Genomic DNA, 20,639 nt, shown 5'->3' on the forward strand with positions numbered 1-20,639 from the left:
GGCTTTGAGATCACTATTGTTATTCTACTGCTTGTGGGATAAAATCTTAATTCAAAAACATGCAGTTTCCCTGCAAGCCAGCTTTACTCCCCACTATGGGCTGCTCTGGACAATTCTCCCAGGACACACCACTGACTTCATGCTTCACCTTAGACCACCCTTCCTTCTCCGCTTTCATTTCAGAGCAGCTCAAATGCCACTTACTCTCAAGTCTCCCACAATCCTCCCTGGGGAAATGAAGGGTCTTCTCCATGTCCCCCCCAGCAGTTCCCTGGCACCCCTACCGCAGCCTTTCTGTAAGGAGCCACTAAACTGGAAACCTTGGAGGACAGACATGTCTTATTTGTTTCCTGAAGGGTGTCTAGTGCCGAACTTTGCAGAACAGAACATGCACTCAAAACCTGTTTCTGGAATGAACACACATAAGCTAAAGTAAGACCTCAAATTTTTAAAATACCAATTAGCAGTCACAGATTCTAGTTTTTAAAGGATTATATAAAAAACACTGCTCCCTCCAAAACATGTCCTATCATAAGGATTTTTAAAAAAGAGATCTGCTAATAAAACTGTCAAAATAGTCTACCTTTACAATAGTCACGTTCAATAAACCTGCAAATTACTTGCCAAGGTCACAATTTGTATACTTTAGAAATAAAAACACAGGGGAAGGGTGGGGGGGCAGTTTATTGTAAAATACAAAGCAGCAATGATGCCAGCAAGTGAGTTTCTACTTTATACTCCCAGCCAGAGCACAAAATGACAGGATTTCCTCATCAACGCCAAGCTTAAAATAAAAAAAAATACAAAAAAAAAGGAAACCACCATGAAGACAACATCACATTAAAATCTCTTTCTCTTGATAATTTCTGGTTTCCAGCTGACCGGATGAGTTTCTTCTGTCTATAATAAAAAATAAGAGTATTATTAGTTTGCTTAATAATTAATAAACTTCTAACAATAAGATACCTACTATAATTCATATTACTTGGCATTAAATATTTAGCATTATCCTAGTTTAATAAAAATGAAAGGGTTATTACAAGCTCAATTTGAGGTATTTTATCTAAAATAAAACCTCTACTTAGATACTTTAGTAGCACCAAGGCATACGATTCTAAATTAGTTTGCATAATAATCTTAACTTGCTATTATTCTTAATAAAATTAAAATATCCAGTGGGTTCACTGGCATCAATGAAATCAACATAGAAATCTATGACCAAGTACTACCGAAGAGGATAAATACCTGTACACTACAGAGATTATTTTTCTTTCTGGAAATTAAATGGGAGGAGACTTGACAAACTGGTATAGCTGCTACATTTTACTTTGAAGATACATGGAAAACAGAACTCACCGCAGTATCATCCTCTCTGTACACTTTAATGGTTTTATCAGCTTCAGCTGTTAGTAATCGACTTTCAGACTGATCAAAAGCACAAGCGAATATTCCTGATTCACTGTCCAATGACCCAGGCTGCACAGCTGCATGGACTCTCTGAAAATTGTAGCCAGTTCTCCAGTCCCAAAGATGCATAGTGCCATTGTCAGCTTAAAAGGAAATATCAATTACATTTGTTATTGCTTCAGTGGTTCAGCTCGGCATGCTTGCAGTTAGCACCAAGCATTAGCCCAAACACTATGGCAATATCTACAAGTACAAAGACACATAAACAGGCACTAAAGCTTTTCAATAGATTTTGTTTGTGCTTAATTAACAATTTATCATTGTGGCGCAGCAGGTTAACACCCTGGCCTGAAGTGCCGGCATCCCATATGGGCGCTGGTTTGAGTCCCGGCTACTCCTCTTCCGATCCAGCTCTCTGCTATGGTCTGGGAAAGCAGTAGAAGATGGCCCAAGTCCTTGGGCCCCTGCACCCACGTGGGAGACCCGGAAGAATTTCTGGCTCCGGATCAGCACAGCTCCGGCCATTGCGGCCATCTGGTGAGTAAACCAGAGGATGGAAGACCTCTCTCTCTGTCTCTACCTCTCTCTGTAACTCTGTCTTTCAAATAAATAAAATAAATCTTAAAAAAAAAAAAAAAAAAAAAAAAAAAAAAAGAATTTATTGTATATCTTAAAGACCCACAAAACTTGACAACCAGGCCGGCGCAGCGCCTCACTAGGCTAATCCTCCGCCTTGCGGCGCCGGCACACCAGGTTCTAGTCCCGGTTGGGGCACCGGATTCTGTCCCGGTTGCCCCTCTTCCAGGCCAGCTCTCTGCTGTGGCCCGGGAGTGCAGTGGAGGATGGCCCAAGTGCTTGGGTCCTGCACCCCATGGGAGACCAGGAGAAGCACCTGGCTCCTGCCATCGGATCAGTGCGGTGCGCCGGCCGCAGCGCGCCTACCGCGGCGGCCATTGGAGGGTGAACCAACGGCAAAAGGAAGACCTTTCTCTGTCTCTCTCTCTCACTGTCCACTCTGCCTGCCAAAAAAAAAAAAAAAAAACAAAACAAAACTTGACAACCAATTCCAGAATGCCTAACCAAATTTTTAGGCAATTCCTATCATAAACCCTAACTTAGATTTATCATGTGGGCACTCAAAGAAGGCTAACCCATGCAATACGCTAACCATATTACGAGTATGCATGAGCACACACGTGGGCAACTAAATATACCCAAATCAGGCAAGCGCCACTGCAGCACATGTGTGATCACTCGGAAACGTTACAAATACTCACTCATTCACTAACAGGAAAAATGACAAACATATTTACTGTAAGGGTCTTATTTTACCTCCAGATACAAGTACTCCATCAGAATTTACAGTCAATGTGTTAATAATAGCATTATGTCCAGAGAGATTCTGAATGAAACTTCCATCAGGGAACTTCCACTGTTTTATGTTATCTGGAGAACCAGATGCAAATGTGTAACTGAAATCAGATTAAGAAGAATTAATGGCAGTGTAAACCAGCTTAAACTAAACAGCGAGTTTTAAAAAGCCAATTATATTTTCACTGCATACTCACTGATCTACGTAGTCTTAGCAAAGTATATTATCATAACACAAAAATATCAAGACATTTGTTTCAAGTATAATCTGATTTGCACCTTTTTAAAATGTATTGTAACTCCTATTTTAAGATTTTTGTTCTCCTTTCATTTTCCCAGTGTTGCACACTGAGCGGCTGTAAGTATGTGCAGATGTCATACTTTACAAAGGGCAAGGTATTAATTACATGGCTATTCTGGAGAAGGAAGAGCACAGCGGGGTGGGGAGCAAGAGAGAGAAGGAAAGAAAGGGAAAGAGAGTGAGGGAGAGGACGAAGGGGAGTAACGAATAGGGGAGGGAGGGAGGGAGGGAGAGAGGGTGTGAAAGCAGGGAGAGGAACACAGAAAATATAAGTAGAAAAGTTCAGAGGTGATCTGAAACCACACACAGCAGGTTGTGATGTTAGGCCCCACCTCTGAATACACAGATTATCACGTTCATGGCTCTATTTTTCCATATATATATATATATATGTATATATATATATAAACTTCCTTCTTAGGACTTAAACTACTTATGAGATGTCTCAATGCCTAACACCATTATATCCAAAACAGTAAGCCCAGGCACTATCACTTCCATTTTGACTTGCAGCTTTTAATCACATTTACACTGTTTTATTTGACACTATTTATCTGTCATTATGAGAAGGCTTTCCTCATCTTACACAGGACATGAAACAAAATAGTACATAAGGAAAATAAGAGAAATGCGTGTCTACAAGTAGCATAGGAACTGACAGTGGCTGAATGCCAAGAACAGTGTTAATATAGGTATTCAGTACTAGACTAAGGTAAGTGCACTTACTGTCTTGGATGTAAAACTACAGCTCTCACTGATTTTTTATGATTTGTTAATGTCACTCTCGTCTTTCCGGCCACCAGATCCCATAATCGTATCGTAGTGTCATGGCTTCCTGTAACAAAAATACACACAGACACCAAAACACAGACTGTTAAAAAAAGACTGCAAACATAAACATAACAAAACGTGTTCTTCCATAAACAAATATATACTAAATTAAAGTTATATTACACCTTGGCTAATTTCTTCATAGTTCCAAAATACTAGATTGCTTTTAAAGTTATTCTATAAAAATAACAATAGAATGCTTGATTTGCTGCCAATTAAACAGAACAAATGCAAAACAAAACAAAACAAAACAAATTAAAGGGCTAGTGATGTGGCTCACTGGATTGGGCTACACTTCCTGCTGTGCTGGCATGCACATAGGAGCACCAGTTCAGGGTCGGGTGCTGTGGTGTAGCAGGTTAATCCTCCACCTGTGATGATGCTGGTATCCCATATGGGTGCTAGTTCGAGTCTTGCTGCTCCACTTCCAATTCAGCTCCCTGCTAATGCACCTTGGAAAGCAGCAGAAAGCAGTGGAAGATGGCACAAGTGCTTGGGCCCTGCACCCACGTGGGAGACCTGGAAGACATTCCAGGAACCTGGCCATTGTGGTCATTTGGGGAGTGAACCGGCAGATTTCTCTTGCTGTATCTAAAATAAGTCTTAAAAAAAAAAAAAAAAAAAAAAGAGTGCCAGTTCAAGTACCAGCTGCTGCACTTCTGAACCAGTTCCCTGCTAATGTGCCTTGGGAGGCAGTAGATGTTGGCCTAAGTGCTTGGGCACCTACCGTCCACATGGGACCCAGGTCTCCCACACATGGGTGGCAGAGGCCCAAGGTCTTGCACCATCCTCTGCTCTTTCCTAGGCACATTAGCAGGAAATTAAATTCAAAACGCAGGAGCCAAGACTCAAACCAGTGCTTTGATAAGGCTTAACCTTACATTGTACCACAACACTGGCTCTCCAATTTTTTTTTAGTTAATCAAAATACACCAAGTTAAAGAATTATTTTAGGCTGGTGCCGTGGCTCAACAGGCTAATCCTCCACCTAGTGGTGCCGGCACACAGGGTTCTAGTCCCAGTCAGGGTGCCGGATTCTGTCCCGGTTGCCCCTCTTCCAGGCCAGCTCTCTGCTGTGGCCTGGGAGTGCAGTGGAGGATGGCCCAAGTGCTTGGGCCCTGCACCCCATGGGAGACCAGGAGAAGCACCTGGCTCCTGCCTTCGGATCAGCGCGGTGCGCCGGCTGCAGCGCACCAGCCACGGCGGCCATTGGAGGGTGAACCAACGGCAAAGGAAGACCTGTCTCTCTCTCTCTCACTGTCCACTCTGTCAAAAATAAAAAAAAAATAAATAAATAAAATAAAAAAATAAAAAGAATTATTTTAGCCTTAAGGTAAACACCACTGTTACTGGGGCCAGCGCTGTGGCCCAGCAGGTTAAGCCACTGCTTGTGACTCCAGCATCTCATATAGGAGATTCAATGCTACTAACTTTATTTTGGACAAAATGAAGATTCACATCAGTTTAAAGGTTTTTTTGTCTCAAGGCATTTTTCCTTCTAACTTTAATTTCCTAAACTAATACTTTCGATACTATATTACATCTGACAGTTTTCTAGCCAGATATTATAAGATACTGTATGACATACTCTATGATATTTAAAAGGTATGGACAAAAGCCAATTGAATAAAATTTTATTATACAAAATTTCAAATGCTGATGACTAAAATATATAATAAAGACATGGAAACACTGAATACACAATACAAATCAAGTCAGTGACTATGAAAGGCATGTGATAAACGTGCTGTCAAGTTGGAAAGTAACAATCACACCTGTAATTATCTGTGGTTCCGCAGCTTGACACCTCACTGTAGCAACTGCATTTGTATGTCCAGACAATGTGTGTACACTGGCTTTAGTTCTCACATCCCAAATCTATAAAAACACAACAGACATGTGATCAGAGAACACTCAGGTATTTAAACCTGAGGCAGGTAACTGGATCAACTCAAGGCTGGGAATTTACTAAGGAATTGTACCTGACTGTAATACAGAAAGTGCTTAAACAAAGGATAAAATCTATAAGCTGTGTGGAGAATATAGACAGGAGAAATCGGCCAAGGAAAAACAAAAAGCTAAAAGATCAGTATACAGAAAGTTTCATCAGTCTAATGGGACTGCTGAATATAAGAGCTAATGAGTAACAGTTATGGTGACCAGCTAGAAGATGAATGTCACATTTCAGAGGCAGAACACTAATACTAATAAACATGACATAGAACTGAAGATGAAAACCGGAAAGTATACACATCAAGAACCTGAGGGACTAAGGTACTGAAGGTCAAGACAGCTACCTTTAATTCTTTACCAAACAATATGAGACTAACGGCAAACATGGGCATTACCAGACACAAAGTATTTACAAATATACAGCTCTATCTCACCCGTGCAGTCGAATCTCGACTACAGGTTACCAGCACATCGATTGTTGGGTGCAAATCCAAGCCGTACACTGCGCTCAGATGTCCATGATAGTGCCTTATAACCTAAGGACAGGCAGGAAAGGTAAAGTCCGTACAGCAGAAAGATAAAGGGTGTCTTGTCCAGTTTGAAGCCCTTCTCCCAGTGGTTACCTTATTATACTCAAGATCCCAGCACTTTACTTGCTTGTCTTCTCCACAGGAGAACAGGTATGGGCTCCTTGTGCTTACTATCACGCCTCGCACTGTACTAATGTGCCCAGTCAATGACAGTTTTAATTTGCCGCTAGCCAAGTCCCATATCTGCAATCAAAGAGTATTTATTTTTCCTTTATGTTGGTTACTTCAAAGCAAATTTTAGAATCCTGACGTTAAAATTAAGTCTTCAAAAAGAAGGGAAAAGATAAAAATAGATACAAAGAAATAAATATGCAAAATGACTTCCCTTCAAATAAAAGCAGGGGAAAAAAAAGACAAGCTCAAACAGAAAATATTTTCCAGAGTTGACAAGGTTAATATTATTAATATATAAAGGATATAACTATAATAGAAGTAAAAATAACATGGTATTAAATTAGAAAAGACTGACAACTTAAAAATACCTGAAAGTAGCAAAGGTATGAAAAAGCTCAATTTCTTTTCTTTCTAACTTTTTTTTTTAGATATTTACTTATTTTAAAGTCAGAATTACAGAGATATAGAAATCTTCCATCTTCACTCCCCAAATGGCCACCAACAGCCAGGGCTGTGCTAGGCAAAGCCAAGAGCTTCATCCGGGTCTCCCAAGTGGGTGCGGAGCCCAGGTAATTGAGCTATCTTCCACTGCTTTCCCAGGCACATTAGCAGCGAGCTGGATCAGAAGTGGAGCAGCCAGGACTCGAATCAGCACTCATGCAGGATACTGGCATTGCAGAAGGTGGTTTAACTGGCTATACCACAGCACCAGCCACAAGAAAGCTTAATTTCACTAGAAATTTTGTATAAACAATTTTTAAAAAATTAGATACCCATTTTTGTATGTCATAATAGTTTTATTTTTTTTTTAAGGAATACAGAATCAATATGCTGAAATGAGTCTTCTCCTGGACTGCAAGTATCAGTTTACCCACAGAGGAAACTAATTTTTAATCCACTAACTCCATTTCTTTGGCTCTATCGTAATAAAAGAATTCAAAATACAGAAAAAGCTTTACAGTGTTAACTGAAGCACTAAAATTCAGGAAACTAAAAATTTTAATGTCCACTAGGAAAACAGGTCACAAAATAACTAAACTGTGCATCATGAAACCATTTCAAAGATACCAAATATTCACAAGAATATTCATGTGATAAAACGTTAAATGTAGGGGCCAACGCTGCGGCATAGTGGGTAAAGCTGCCACCGGCAGTCCAAGCATCCCATATGTGTGCCGGTTCGAGTCCCAGCTGCTCCTCCTCTGATCCAGTTCTCTGCTTATCATTTGGGAAAGCAGTAGAAGAAGGCCCGCAGGACGCTCCTGGCTCCTGGCTTTAGAATGGCCAGCTCCAGTCATTGTAGCCATTTAAGGAGTGAACCAGTGCATGGAAGACCTCTGTCTGTCTGTCTCTCTGCCTCTGCCTTTTTGTAATTCTGCCTTTCAAATAAATAAATCTTTTTTAAAAAGTTAAGTGTAAAAAGCAGGATACAAAATAACATATCAAGAATGATTTTAAAAAGATACACATTTATACACACAGGAAAAAAACTTAGAAATAAATGCAATGACACCTATGCACAGAAATAAATACTAAAATGAATTCTTCAACAGTGGCAGGATTATGTAGGAGTCTATGTTCTTTTATATTTCTATTTTCCACATTTTCTATAGATGAGTATGCTTTAATTTTGTAACCAGAGTGGGGAGGAACCTTAGCTACCAAGGAATTATAGTTAGTCAGCAAGTTTAGAAAAAGTTATGACTTGTATACCACTTTTCTTTTTTTTTTCTTTCTCTTTTTTTTTTTTTTTGACAGGCAGAGTAGATAGTGAGAGAGAGAGAGAAAGGTCTTCCTTTTTGCCATTGGTTCACCCTCCAATGGCCGCTGTGGCCGGCGCACCGCACTGATCCGAAGCCAGGAGTCAGGTGCTTCTCCTGGTCTCCCATGCGGGTGCAGGGCCCAAGGATGTGGGCCATCCTCCACTGCCTTCCCGGGCCATAGCAGAGAGCTGGCCTGGAAGAGGAGCAACCGGGATAGAATCCGGCGCCCCGACCGGGACTAGAACCCGGTGTGCCGGCGCCGCAAGGCGGAGGATTAGCCTGTTAAGCCACGGCGCCGGCCCCACTTTTCAAATAGTCACTTATTTGGAACTCATCCTGGTACAGACAATACATTTTATTTTATATTCAGGCCTAAGAAATCAAAGGAAATGCAACAGCAATGTCCACCACAGGAAATAATGTGAAACAGATCAAGCTTCCATGGCAAATAGTCATGTTCATTTTTAACTTCCTTATTACCTTTATTGTTCTGTCAGCAGATCCTGTAACAAACCATTGGTTTCCAGGTTCCACAGCAATACATCGAACCCAGCCAAGATGCCCACTGATAACCTGTATTAAAAAGTAGAACATGATTCAACCCTTATGCTAGCACACTACATTTTAATCACAAGTCAGGTTTAAATTGCCATCCTCACATCTTCAAATACTAACAAAATTATTGACAATTAGGCTTTAAAATGAGAAATATTATCTTCAAGGGTGAATGGATACACAAATTATGATACATCTGTATAATGCAGTGCTAGTCAGTAATAAAAATGGATGAATCATTAATATATTTAACAGTCTGGAGCAATCTCAAAGGCGTTAACCTAAGTGAAGGAAGTCAGTCCCAGAAGTATACACCAAGGGGCTGGCATTGTGGCTCAGCAGGTTAAGCCACTGACAGCAATGCCAGCATCCCACATCAGAGCACCAGTTTGAGTACCGGCTTCTCTGCTTTCCATCCAGCTCCCTGCCAATGTTCCTAGGAAAGCAGAAGACGGCCCAGGTACTTGGGGCCCTGCAACTCACATGGGAGACCCTGATGGAGTTCCAGGCTCCTGGCTTCAGCCTGGCCCACTCCCAGCCATTTCAGCCACCTGGGGAGTGAAGTAGCGGACAGATGTCTTTCGCTCAATTTCTATGTCAGTCTGCCTTTCAAATAAATAAATTAAATCTTAAAAAAAAAAAAAAAAAAGGATGTACTGTATGATTCCACCGATATGAGATAGTGGAAAAGATACCACTACAGAATTGGAACACAGATCAATTAGTTGCCAGGGATGAAAGAGGGTATGATGATAAAACAGCAGCATTTAGGGGGACGGCGCTGTGGTATAGCGGGTGGAGCCGCCGCCTGCAGTGCAGGCATCCCATATGGGCGCCGGTTCATGTCCCGGCTGCTCCACTTCCGATCCAGCTCTCTGCTATGGCCTGGGAAAGCAGTAGAAGATGGCCCAAGTCCTTGGGCCCCTGCACCAGAAGTAGCTCCTGGCTCCTAGCTTCAGATTGGCATAGTTCCGGCCATCCCAGCCAACTGGGGAGTGAACCAGCAGATCGAAGACCTCTCTCTCTCTGTGTAACTCTGACTTTTAAATAAATCGTTAAAAAAATAAAAATACTCTTTCAAAAAATGTCTGTTGAGGTCCTTGGCCCATCTCTTAAGTGGGTTGTTTGTTTTGTTGTTGTGGAGTTTCTTGATTTCTTTGTAGATTCTGGTTATCAATCCTTTATCTGTAGTATAGTTTGCAAATATTTTTTCCCATTCTGTTGGTTGCCTCTTCACTTTCCTGACTGTTTCTTTTGAAGTACAGAAACTTCTCAATTTGATGCAATCCCAAATGTTAATTTTGGTTTTGACTGCCTGTGCTGCTGGAGTATTTTCCAAGAAGTCTTTGCCTGTGCCTATATCTTGCAGGGTTTCTCCAATGCTCTCTAATAATTTGATGGTTTCAGGTCGTAGATTTAAGTCTTTAATCCATGTTGAGTGAATTTTTGTGTAAGGTGATAGGTATGGGTCTTGCTTCAAGCTTCTATCCATCTGTTTCTGTACAAGTACCATGGCCAACAGACACATGAAAAAATGTTCAAGATCACTAGCAATCAGAGAAATGCAAATCAAAACCACAATGAGGTTCCATCTCACCCCGGTGAGAATGGCTCACATTCAGAAATCTACCAACAACAGATGCTGGAGAGGATGTGGGGAAAAAGGGACACTAACCCACTGTTGGTGGGAATGCAAACTGGTTAAGCCACTATGGAAGTCTGTCTGGAGATTCCTCAGAAACCTGAACATAACCCTACCATACAACCCAGCCATCCAACTCCTTGGAATTTACCCAAAGGAAATTAAATTGGCAAATAAAAAAGCCATCTGCACATTAATGTTTATTGCAGCTCAATTCACAATAGCTAAGACCTGGAACCAACCCAAATGCCCATCAATAGTAGACTGGATAAAGAAATTATGGGACATGTACTCCATAGAATACTATACAGCAGTAAGAAACAACGAAACCCAGTCATTTGCAACAAGATGGAGGAATCTGGAAAACATCATGCTGAGTGAATTAAGCCAGTCCCAAAGAGACAAATATCATTTGTTTTCCCTGATCGGTGACAACTGAGCACCAAAGGGGAAACCTGTGAAGTGAAATGGACACTATAAGAAACAATGAACTGATCAGCTCTTGTCCTGACTTTAGATGTACAGTGTAATACTTTATCCTTTTTAGTATTTGTTGTTGTTGTTGTTGTTGTTCTAGTACTAGTGGTTGAACTCTGTAATTAACACACAATTATTCTTAGGTGTTTAAATTTTAACTGAAAAGTGATCCCTGTTAAATATAAGAGTGGGAATAAGAGAGGGAGGAGATGTACAATTTGGGACATGCTCAATCGGACTTGCCGCAAATGGTGGAGTTAGAAATGTGCCAGGGGATTCCAACACAATCCCATCAAGGTGGCATGTACCAATGCCATCGCACTAGTCCAAGTGATCAATTTCAGCTCACAATTGATGGCTCGGATAGGTCTAAGAATCAAAGGGATCACACAAACAAGACAAGTGTCTGCTAATACTAACTGATAGAATCAAAAAGGGAGAGAAAGATCCAGCATGGGAAGCGGGATATACAGCAGACTCATAGAATGGCAGATGTGCTAAACAACACTCTGGCCTCAGAATCAGCCCTCAAGGCATTTGGATCTGGCTGAAGAGCCCATGAGAGTATAGTAGGCATGGAAAGCCAAGATATCATGGAAAAAAAAAAAAAAAAGACCTAAATGAATGATCTTTGTGAGTGAGATCCCAGTGGAAAGAACGGGGCCATCAAAGAAGGAGGTACCTTTCTCTGAAGGGAGGAGAGAACTTCCACTTTGACTATGACCCTATCGGAATAAGATCAAAGTCAGCGAACTCTAAAGGCTTCCATAGCCCTGGCAACTCATGACTAGAGCCTAGGGAGATTACTGACGCCATGAACAGGAGTGTCAAATTGTTAAGTCAGCAACAGGAGTCACTGTGTACTTACATCCCATGTGGGATCTGTCCTTAATGTGTTGTCTAATGTGAAGTGATGCTATAACTAGTACTGAAACAGTATTTTTACACTTTGTGTTTCTGTGTGGGTACAAACTGATGTGATCTTTACTAATTATATACTGAATTGATCTTCTGTATATAAAGAGAATTGGAAATGAAAAAAAACAACCTGGTGTTAAACTGGAAATGGCATAGAAAATGAATTAATTTTAAAAAATATTATATAGGATCTCTGTCTTTAATGTTATTTAATGCTATAATTAGTACTCCAATGGTAGTTTTTTCACTTTATGTTGCTAGATGGGCAAACTGTTGAAATCTTTACCTAATATATACTAAACTGATCTTCTGTATATAAAGAGAATTGAAAATGAATCTTTATGTGAATGGAAGGGGCAAGGGAGTGGGAAAGGGGAGGGTTGCGGGCGGGAGGGAAGTTATGGGAGGGGGGAAGTCATTGTAACCCATAAGCTGTACTTTGGAAATTTATATTCATTAAATAAAAGTTTAATAAAAAAAAAATTAAAAAAAAATACACAAAAACACAGCAACACAGGGCTGTGTTTTGAGATTATGTAATGTTTACATCCTGATGGTGATAATGGTCACCCAGATCTACACATCTATTAATTCATTTGACCTACACACCAAAGGAAACATCTCTATTACTATGTAATCATTTGAATACTTGTAAAATTTAAATATATACTAAATTATATCAGCTGTATTTTTCCTAGTGTGTGTGTGTATATATATATATATTGTGTGTGTGTGTATATATATATATATATTTTTTTTTTTTTTTAATTTTAAAGAGTTACAGAGAGAGGCAGAAACAGAGAGAAAGAGGTCTTCCATCTGCTGGCCCACTCCCCAAATGGCTGCAATGGCCAGAGCTGAGCCAATCCGAATGAAGCCAGGAGCCAGGAGCCTCCCCAGGGTCTCCATGTGGGTGCAGGGATGCAACAACTCAGGCCTTCCTCTGCTGCCTTCCTAGGCACATCAGCAGAGAGCCGGATTAAAAGTTCGGCAGCCAGGACTAGAACTTGTGCCCATATAGGATGCCAGTGTTGCAGGCCAGGGCTTTAACCTGCTGCACCACAGTGTCGGCCCCTAGTAAATACTTTTCTTCCTATATCTGATACATTCAATCAATTATTCAGATGAAAGGATAACTGGTAGGTTCAAAGGAATTTTTTTACATGGTTGTTGTATACTTTAACCTTCATTTTAAATATTCCACTTTCTTAAATTTATGGCTTTCCACATCTAATAGCCTTCTATTGATATTTTATACGATGTACAAGTATCACTTTTACCTAAGGAAAGTTCTTTTCCAAGGTATCTTGGCCTAAGCCCCGTCTCATCCCATCTCCAATCACTCTACCAGTTTTCCGTCACACCTCTTCCTTCCTGTTCTATTCTTCGGCTACTGTCAACTGTACAGCAACACGTTTCACACGGCAGAATAAAATGGACATTCACTCACCCTGTAGAGTTTCCATGGTGGGTGCCACTGGGGTTTGGGCATTGTAGGGGCTTTTTTAGCCATTAGTGCAGAGTTCTTGGTACTGCCAGTCTCCACAATCATCTACATATGGAATAAATTACATTATTACTAAACATATCACACCAAAGGTTACATGTGATCAATTAAAAAAAGGAAACTAAAATAAGATATTTATCAGTACTGTATTTTCTGTATGTTAATTCTAAAAAACAATTAAAAAAAAAAAACCAGAGAGGCAGAACATTTACGCACAGATATCACCATGTATGTGTTCAAAATGCAAGCCTACTAGTTGGCTGATGCTGAGTGAAAATGACATAACCTCTAGCCACCTTGCTTGCAAAACAGGAAGAACAGTGCTGTATTATGGGGTTATTATGAAGATTTAAAATCCCGTACATGCTTTATGTGAGCTCCCACGTCACTGAAGTCACTTAAGTGTATTAATGCCATCACTTTCCACTGTTGAATTTTAATATTATGATTCAATATAGCAAAGGAGAGACTGATAGCTCCTCCTATTAACCTTTTAATACAATATTTAAACATTACTTCAAAAGATACACTAGCTGATAACTTTTAAAATATATTATTAATATCCATCTATTCATCCCAAAAATATTTCAGCCCATCAAGTTCCTGCCCTTAAGAAGCTTAAATTACATCCTCCTGAAGAGACAGAAAGTCTGGAAAACGGAAGATTAAAAAGAAAAAAAAAAGGCATATGAAGGTCACGAATACATTCACTTCATAAAGCCAAATCAAACGCATAGGAAACTGAGGAAGCCAAGCCCACACTTATTTCAGATAACCGCATATTTTCGGTTGTTCTTTCTACAATTTTCACTTATACTAGCCCCAACTGTCATTTACTCACAGATAAAATTAATGTATTTCTAAATGCCCATTTTTTAAGACAAGTTTTATAGCCCATAAATTTTTACACACCATTAGCATTCAACTGTACCTGTGCATATCATCTTAAAGTTTAATTAAAAAAAAACCTTTCAAATACGATGCAAGTTTCAAAATAACATTCCTTGCATTTTTAATGATGAGTAATCAACATCAATATCACACCAAATACATACTATGTACATGTGCAAACGGACACAGAAATACAAAATTTTAAATTCTAAAAAAATTGCTTATTTACTAACAGCTTAGTTTTAGGGATATCAAGCATTAACAACTAGCTGAGGATGCAATTTACCTTAATTCCAAGGATGTGTTCATTTCTTTAATATTTAAGGTAGGACTTTTGGGATAACAGTAAATAAGGCAACACACTCTGAGAGTTGGAAATCTTTAGCACTATCTGACACAGGGAAACTTACTGCATTCCCCACTGCAGGCTGTGTGCGATCCGACGCACCAGGAAGTCGGTATTCACCCCCGCCAGGTGCAGTACGATTGGCATCAACCCTGAGACAAAGAAAATTGTACATTATAAGCAGTGCCTCCACTCCTGAATCCTGCAAAACCAATCCTTTTATTTCAAATTTTTCTAAGCCCTGACAAAGGAAAATATAACATGTTGTTATAAAGAAACAAATGTAAATAATGAAAAAAGTGTGAAAAGTATAATGCACTTCCAAAACTTTTACAATTATAAGCACAGCATTTCATACCTGGCCTGAGAAGAAGGCAACGTCACTGCTAAGGACTGTGCAGCTGATTCACTTGGCATCCTTTGGATCTTAGTGTCTGCTGTTAGAGCAACCCCTATTAACATAATAAAAAACCCTCTTACAGCTATCTTTGTTTTCATTTACATGCATTTGAAATAAAACATCAGAGGAAAACACACAAGTTACTATCTTCAGGTGGTGATATCACAAAAATTGGATGTTGAAATTTTGCTTGTCTTTGTTTCTAACTTTTTAACAATAAATACACTTACCACATACCTCATATCTGACCTGCTCATAAGCAGCTTGGTATTAAAGCAGCCCAAAAAAGCCAAGTTTAAATTTCTGTTAAATTCCAGCATTACCTTCAATAGTAAAAACTAAGCATTTCTTCAAATACTGAGCTTCCAGGAGTGAATTTAAGTTACTACCATCAGAAGCAGCCAGCTCCCTTGCATTTTCTACAATATTAAGCTCTTTGTGCCATACCCTATTATGCTAGTCACAGTGTCCATGTGCCAACCCCTCTACACACACACACACACACACCCGGGGGACACCTTCCCACTGTACATATTTCTACACTAACAATTCTTCACATTCATGTGGTCAGTGATATTTACATGCCTTTCTAAACCACCAGCCAACAAGTTTCTCTAGGCTTGGAGCAGTTTTATTGTCTGTGAATTCTTAGCACAATGCCTGAAAAAATATAAGAGTTTAATAATGTTTGCTAAATTACTGTATATAAATATTAGTTAGTTATATTCTAAAAAGCTATGTGTGGATGCTGGGCTGTTGAGTTTAACCTGTATTCTATAGGTGATTCGAACATCATTATTGCCTCATTCAGGGAAATATTTGTGACAATAAAATAAGACAATTTCTGTAATCACAGCTCACTCACCAGGTCCTGGTGGGTATGGATGTGTACCTGTCACCAAATACTCAACTTCTTGTCCTAAAAAGAAAAATTAATCAATGATGAATTTATCTTATATACAAGTTATCTTTTTAAATACATCCATATTAAATTATCAATTGGATTTCTCAAATTTTCCCAACTAAACTGCAATCTCAGATATAAAAGATATTGATCATATTTTCAAAATTGTTTACATGTTATTTGAGAACAGAGAGAATTTCTCATCTGTTTCTTCACCCCCAAAATGCCCACAATAGCCAGGGACAGACCAGGCCAAAGCCAGGAGCTGAGAACTCAAGCCAGGTCTCCTGTACGGGTTGCACAGACACAGTCTCATGAGTCATCACTTGCTGCCTCCTGCCCTATTAGCAGGAACGTTAGAACTGGCAGCAGAACTGGGACTCCAACCCAGGCTCTCATATGAGATGCAGGCATCCCGAGTGGTGTTTTAACCAACAGGCCAAATGCCCAGGCCATCATTTTTGCTTTGACCTCTATAAATCATGTACACGGCTACGTCCTTGCCCAGTTGCTGATATGAGTTCAAGAAGGCTTGTGCATTTGCTACAGTGATGTGCCACAGAGAGAGCTTATTAAATGACAATCCACTCCAGTTTTTCTTCTGAGCAAAAGGCAATGGCTTCTTGTGGAATCTGGAGTCTCTTTCTTCATTACAATTGCACAGGTTGAGTACCCATAATCCAAAAATCTAAAACCTTCAGATTTTTAGATTTTAATGCTCTAAAACTTAAAATACTGAAATAATGTGACACTGAAAATTCCACACCTAACCTCATGTGAAGCAGGCACACTAAAAACAGTGAATAAAGTTAACGTCAGGTTATGAATAAAAGGTATATACGAAACATAATAAAGAATCTTGTATTAGATTTACACATACGCAAATATTCCAAAATCTGAAAAAACAGAATCAGAAATGCAAAACACGTCTGGCCTCGAGCATTTTGTTATGGGCTACTCAATCTGTCCTTGCATTTCATCTTTCTCAATTACAGTAAGCTAGGTAGCCCCTCCACAAGTTAAGCACAGTCTCTCAGGTTTTTCTGTATTCTCCACTGTGATCTTTTCCACCTCCTTATTTCCTGTAAGAAAGCTACCAGCTACCCCACCACTCACATGACGAAAACCAGACTTCCATTATAATACAGCATAGCTATACAACACGGTATGACTGTAACGGGTTCTTCCAGGAGTCCCATTAAAGCATTTCATTTGTTTTTAAATTTCTCAAATATTGCTGATACACCATACTGACCTTGATTGGCAGGATACTGTTTATGACCATATGAATCCGTTGCATTCTGGGGGCCTTTCTCTTTAAGATTTTCTTTCGAGGTTGGCATATGCAGCACAGGACCATACTCATTACGAAGCTTGATTGCCATTTTTCGTTTGTGACTATTTAAAAATTATAAACATAAGAATGTATCCTTAAATATGTAAAATACACTCACAAATTTAAGTGTTTACAGATAGCTAGGAAACAATAATTTAAGTTTGCCCAGTGACGTAGAAAAGTTTCTACTAAGATTTTAAACAGTATTTCAAAAGAACCTAAAATTTCCAAGTGCATTTCTACATCATATGTAGTTACTTTAATTCACAATTTATCACATGGTAGGCATTAAGCCCAAGTAATATTTTAATTTGTCACTTAATAAACAAAACATTTCATGATTAGTTATCAAAGGTCAAACTGATTTAAAGATATATAGAAACTAACATACCCTTAAAAAATTCTTTTAAGGTCTACACTTAGTCCCTTCATATATCTAAATATAAAAACAGTAAAAATTACCTCAGTACCCTTAACCAAATGCATCAAGAAAGGTTAGTTGGAACTAATCAAAGTACTAAATTAATTCAGTATTTTTAAAAAGAAATGCACTTATATTACTTTTAAGAAAACCTCATCTTATAAATGAAATAGAAACGTTTGTTTCAGGAATTAAGTTTTAAAAAGAAGGGCAAAGGAAAAGAAGGAACATTGCACATAATGCAATCCCAGACTGGAGCTGGAGATGTAGAACCAAAAATATGCCCCCACTCAAAAATCTTCACCATACTAACGAGAAAAGATGGGAGTAGAAGTGCTGGCCAGGTACAATTTCAGCTCAGCAAGGCTCTGAGAGCAGCGGGAAGCTGAAAGCACATACAAAGGGATTGATTATAAAATAAAATAGCTGAACGGGACTCTCCTAATTACCGGACATTTGTAAAATGCAATTAATTAATCGGATTCTTTACCATAAAGGCCAAAAAAAAAAAAAAAAGGTTAAACCAGTTAAAATTACGCCCAAAGAGCTTTCATTAAAGAGACAGTCCATGAGTACTACTTGAGTACTACATGAGTAATACCAAGTATTACTAAGTAATGTTTAAAGGTCTCCTTTCCCTGATCTCTTCTCCCAGTATTAGAATTTTAACTATTTTAGCAAATGAAAGAAAACTATGCGTACCTCTCTTCATCCAAAGGCACGGGTTTTCCATTGTCAGCTACAAACATGTCATGGGTCCTCTTCAAGGACCTGAACACAAGTGTGTGCACAGAATGCTTCTGCACTTCCTAGAGAGAGAGAGAGAGAGAGAGAGAGAGAAAAATCACACATTTAACCTATAAATTACCCCAGTGTAACCTGAATTACAGTCAAACTCATCAGACGCTTTACGTGTCTGAGAACGTCGAACGCTCTATACCACTCACCACAGCTACTCCTGCAGCTGCAGGGGGTCAAGTTCATCGCCAGAGCCTCGGCTATAGCAGCTGAGTGAGGTGAGAGTACCCCCTTACTCAGGAAATACCCACTAGGCTCGCTCCGCCTCTCTGCCAGCCGCGGTGCTAAAGCTGACAACAGAGATGAGAGGCACCACACTCCTTGTGCTCAGGAGGAAGTAGACAAGCAAAACTAGGAAAGCAAAGACAAGAGGCCAGGGCAGAGAACACAGGAGGAACTAGATATGACGGCGAAAGAGCGCTCTGCAGCGAAGCCTGAACAGAGAGGAGGGCACACAGGTAAGCACAGCCCAGGCAGCCGCAAATGCCCAGTGCAAAGGTGGCCGGGGGCTGAAATAATGCCCGGGGTGCCGTCCAGTTGTGTAGGCTGGGTGACAGGGTGGGATGCGGAGTAAGCCGACGTTGCCAAGGCAGGTAAAGTCCAGTTAGGCAAGGCCTTTTTTAGACCATTCCAACGGTCTCGAGTTTTGTCCTATTGTCACAGGGACAGGAGAGGGGTGTAAGCCAGAAAACCACGGCCAGCTTATGTCTTGCGTAGAGCAATTTATAGGAGGGCAAAAAAGAAAGCAAGAAAGCCATCTGATAACGTCCGTCTGAATTAAGATGACTCGCAGCGGATATGGAGCAGAGAGGCCGGCGTCAGGGAATGTTCGCAGTAAGACGAGCAAGGCCTGCGAATGTTCAAACCAGGTGGGAAAAACACGTAAGGCTTCAAGAGCGGCAGGCTTTCCAGGCGTGGGCTGAAACACGAGGTGAACTGACCGCCAGAGTCTTTCAGGTGCAGAATTAGTGCCACTACTACGCCGGCAGCGACAACCGGCCAGGGGTCGGACATCAACAGGAGCCCCGCCTCCGAGGTCAGAGCCCGGATCCCGGGGCTCAGACAAGCGCTGCAGGAATCTACGGCTCCCCGCCGGCCGGAACTTCAGACTCGGGCTTCCATGCACCCTAGACCCTCTGCGCAAAGCACCTCCCTGAGAAGAGACCACTTGGCCTTGGCCACACAGCTGCCCCGGCAGCCTCTTCCCTCTCCAGCCTCCCAGCACGCTCCATCCCCCCAGCGCGGCGCCAAATAAAACATTCCAGAGGCAAACGCCTCCTGAGCGCCCGACCATCGCTTTACCTCGACCATGATGATGCCGTGTACCCCAGCTCTCCTGCAGAACAGACACCCAGCACCCGCGCAGAGCGCGCCGCCACAACTGGGCAGCCACTTCCGGAATCGGACGCCCTGGCGCCGGATATGACGTAAGCGCCGCGCGCGCGCCGCTCGCCCGGCCTTTCGGGATCGGGGGCGGGGGGCGGGCCTTCCTGCTCGGAGCCGCGCCTGCGGCCGTGCCCTCTGCCGTATTTAATCAGTTTTGCAGTGCGTTAGGGGCCCTGGTTCGTTGTGCTGACTTCCTCGGGAGCTGGATGGCTTTTATTCGGAAGTGTTAAGAAATCAGCGCGGGGGCGGGGCGTTCTGGAGGGCGACCCCGCGTGGGCTCTGAGGTCCTGCCCCAACACGGTCCCGCTGCGCTGGGGGTCGCCTGCCGGGTTTGGGTCGGCTGATTGCTGCGCCTGGCTGGATGCGCCTAGAGCCTGGTGCGGTCTCCGCGCTTGAAAATCGTTGCGCTGACAGAGTCCAGCGGCGCTGGTTGGAATGAGTGCTGCAGAACCGTGGTTTCAGGTGGAGAAGCTTGGACATGTCTGCAAAATCACTTTTACCGCATTTAGCGCAGTCCCACGTTTATTGTGGGCTACACAGTGTTTTAGTTTCTCACGAACGACCTACCCCTGTCTACTGTTGGTGAATATGCGTTCAGTAATGCCACGAGGCAGCTATAAAATTGATGCCGTTGGGCGTTTGCAAACTGATCGACAATCATCTCGCTGGCCCCGGTTCTCCCTTAACCCTCTTCCGGTTCACTGGTCCTGTCCCCAGAGCATACTGCG

At 41.2% G+C, this 20,639-nt stretch overlaps 1 protein-coding gene across 2 annotated transcripts; it reads right to left on the reverse strand.

The window, feature by feature from the left end:
* Nucleotides 1–666: 666 nt before the first annotated feature.
* PLRG1 (pleiotropic regulator 1) lies at nt 667–19,935 on the reverse strand. Of its 2 annotated transcripts, none has more exons than XM_062199474.1 (15): nt 19,828–19,935; nt 18,430–18,536; nt 17,226–17,368; nt 15,932–15,985; nt 15,025–15,118; nt 14,731–14,818; nt 13,373–13,474; nt 8,811–8,903; nt 6,487–6,636; nt 6,298–6,399; nt 5,686–5,788; nt 3,806–3,914; nt 2,740–2,879; nt 1,357–1,550; nt 667–900 (listed from the first exon to the last, which is right to left on the reverse strand). In XM_062199474.1, exons 1-15 carry the CDS (start codon nt 19,834–19,836, stop codon nt 841–843), a joined length of 1,548 nt encoding a protein of 515 aa, XP_062055458.1. In that variant the 5' UTR covers nt 19,837–19,935; the 3' UTR covers nt 667–840. The 2 variants fall into 2 exon arrangements, with proteins under 2 accessions (XP_062055458.1, XP_062055459.1); XM_062199475.1 differs by lacking the exon at nt 19,828–19,935 and adding an exon at nt 18,041–18,112 and having other exon boundaries at nt 18,430–18,515.
* Nucleotides 19,936–20,639: the final 704 nt, after the last annotated feature.

The sequence above is a fragment of the Lepus europaeus genome, chromosome 8, assembly GCF_033115175.1.
Source record: "Lepus europaeus isolate LE1 chromosome 8, mLepTim1.pri, whole genome shotgun sequence".
Classification (NCBI taxonomy): domain Eukaryota; kingdom Metazoa; phylum Chordata; class Mammalia; order Lagomorpha; family Leporidae; genus Lepus; species Lepus europaeus.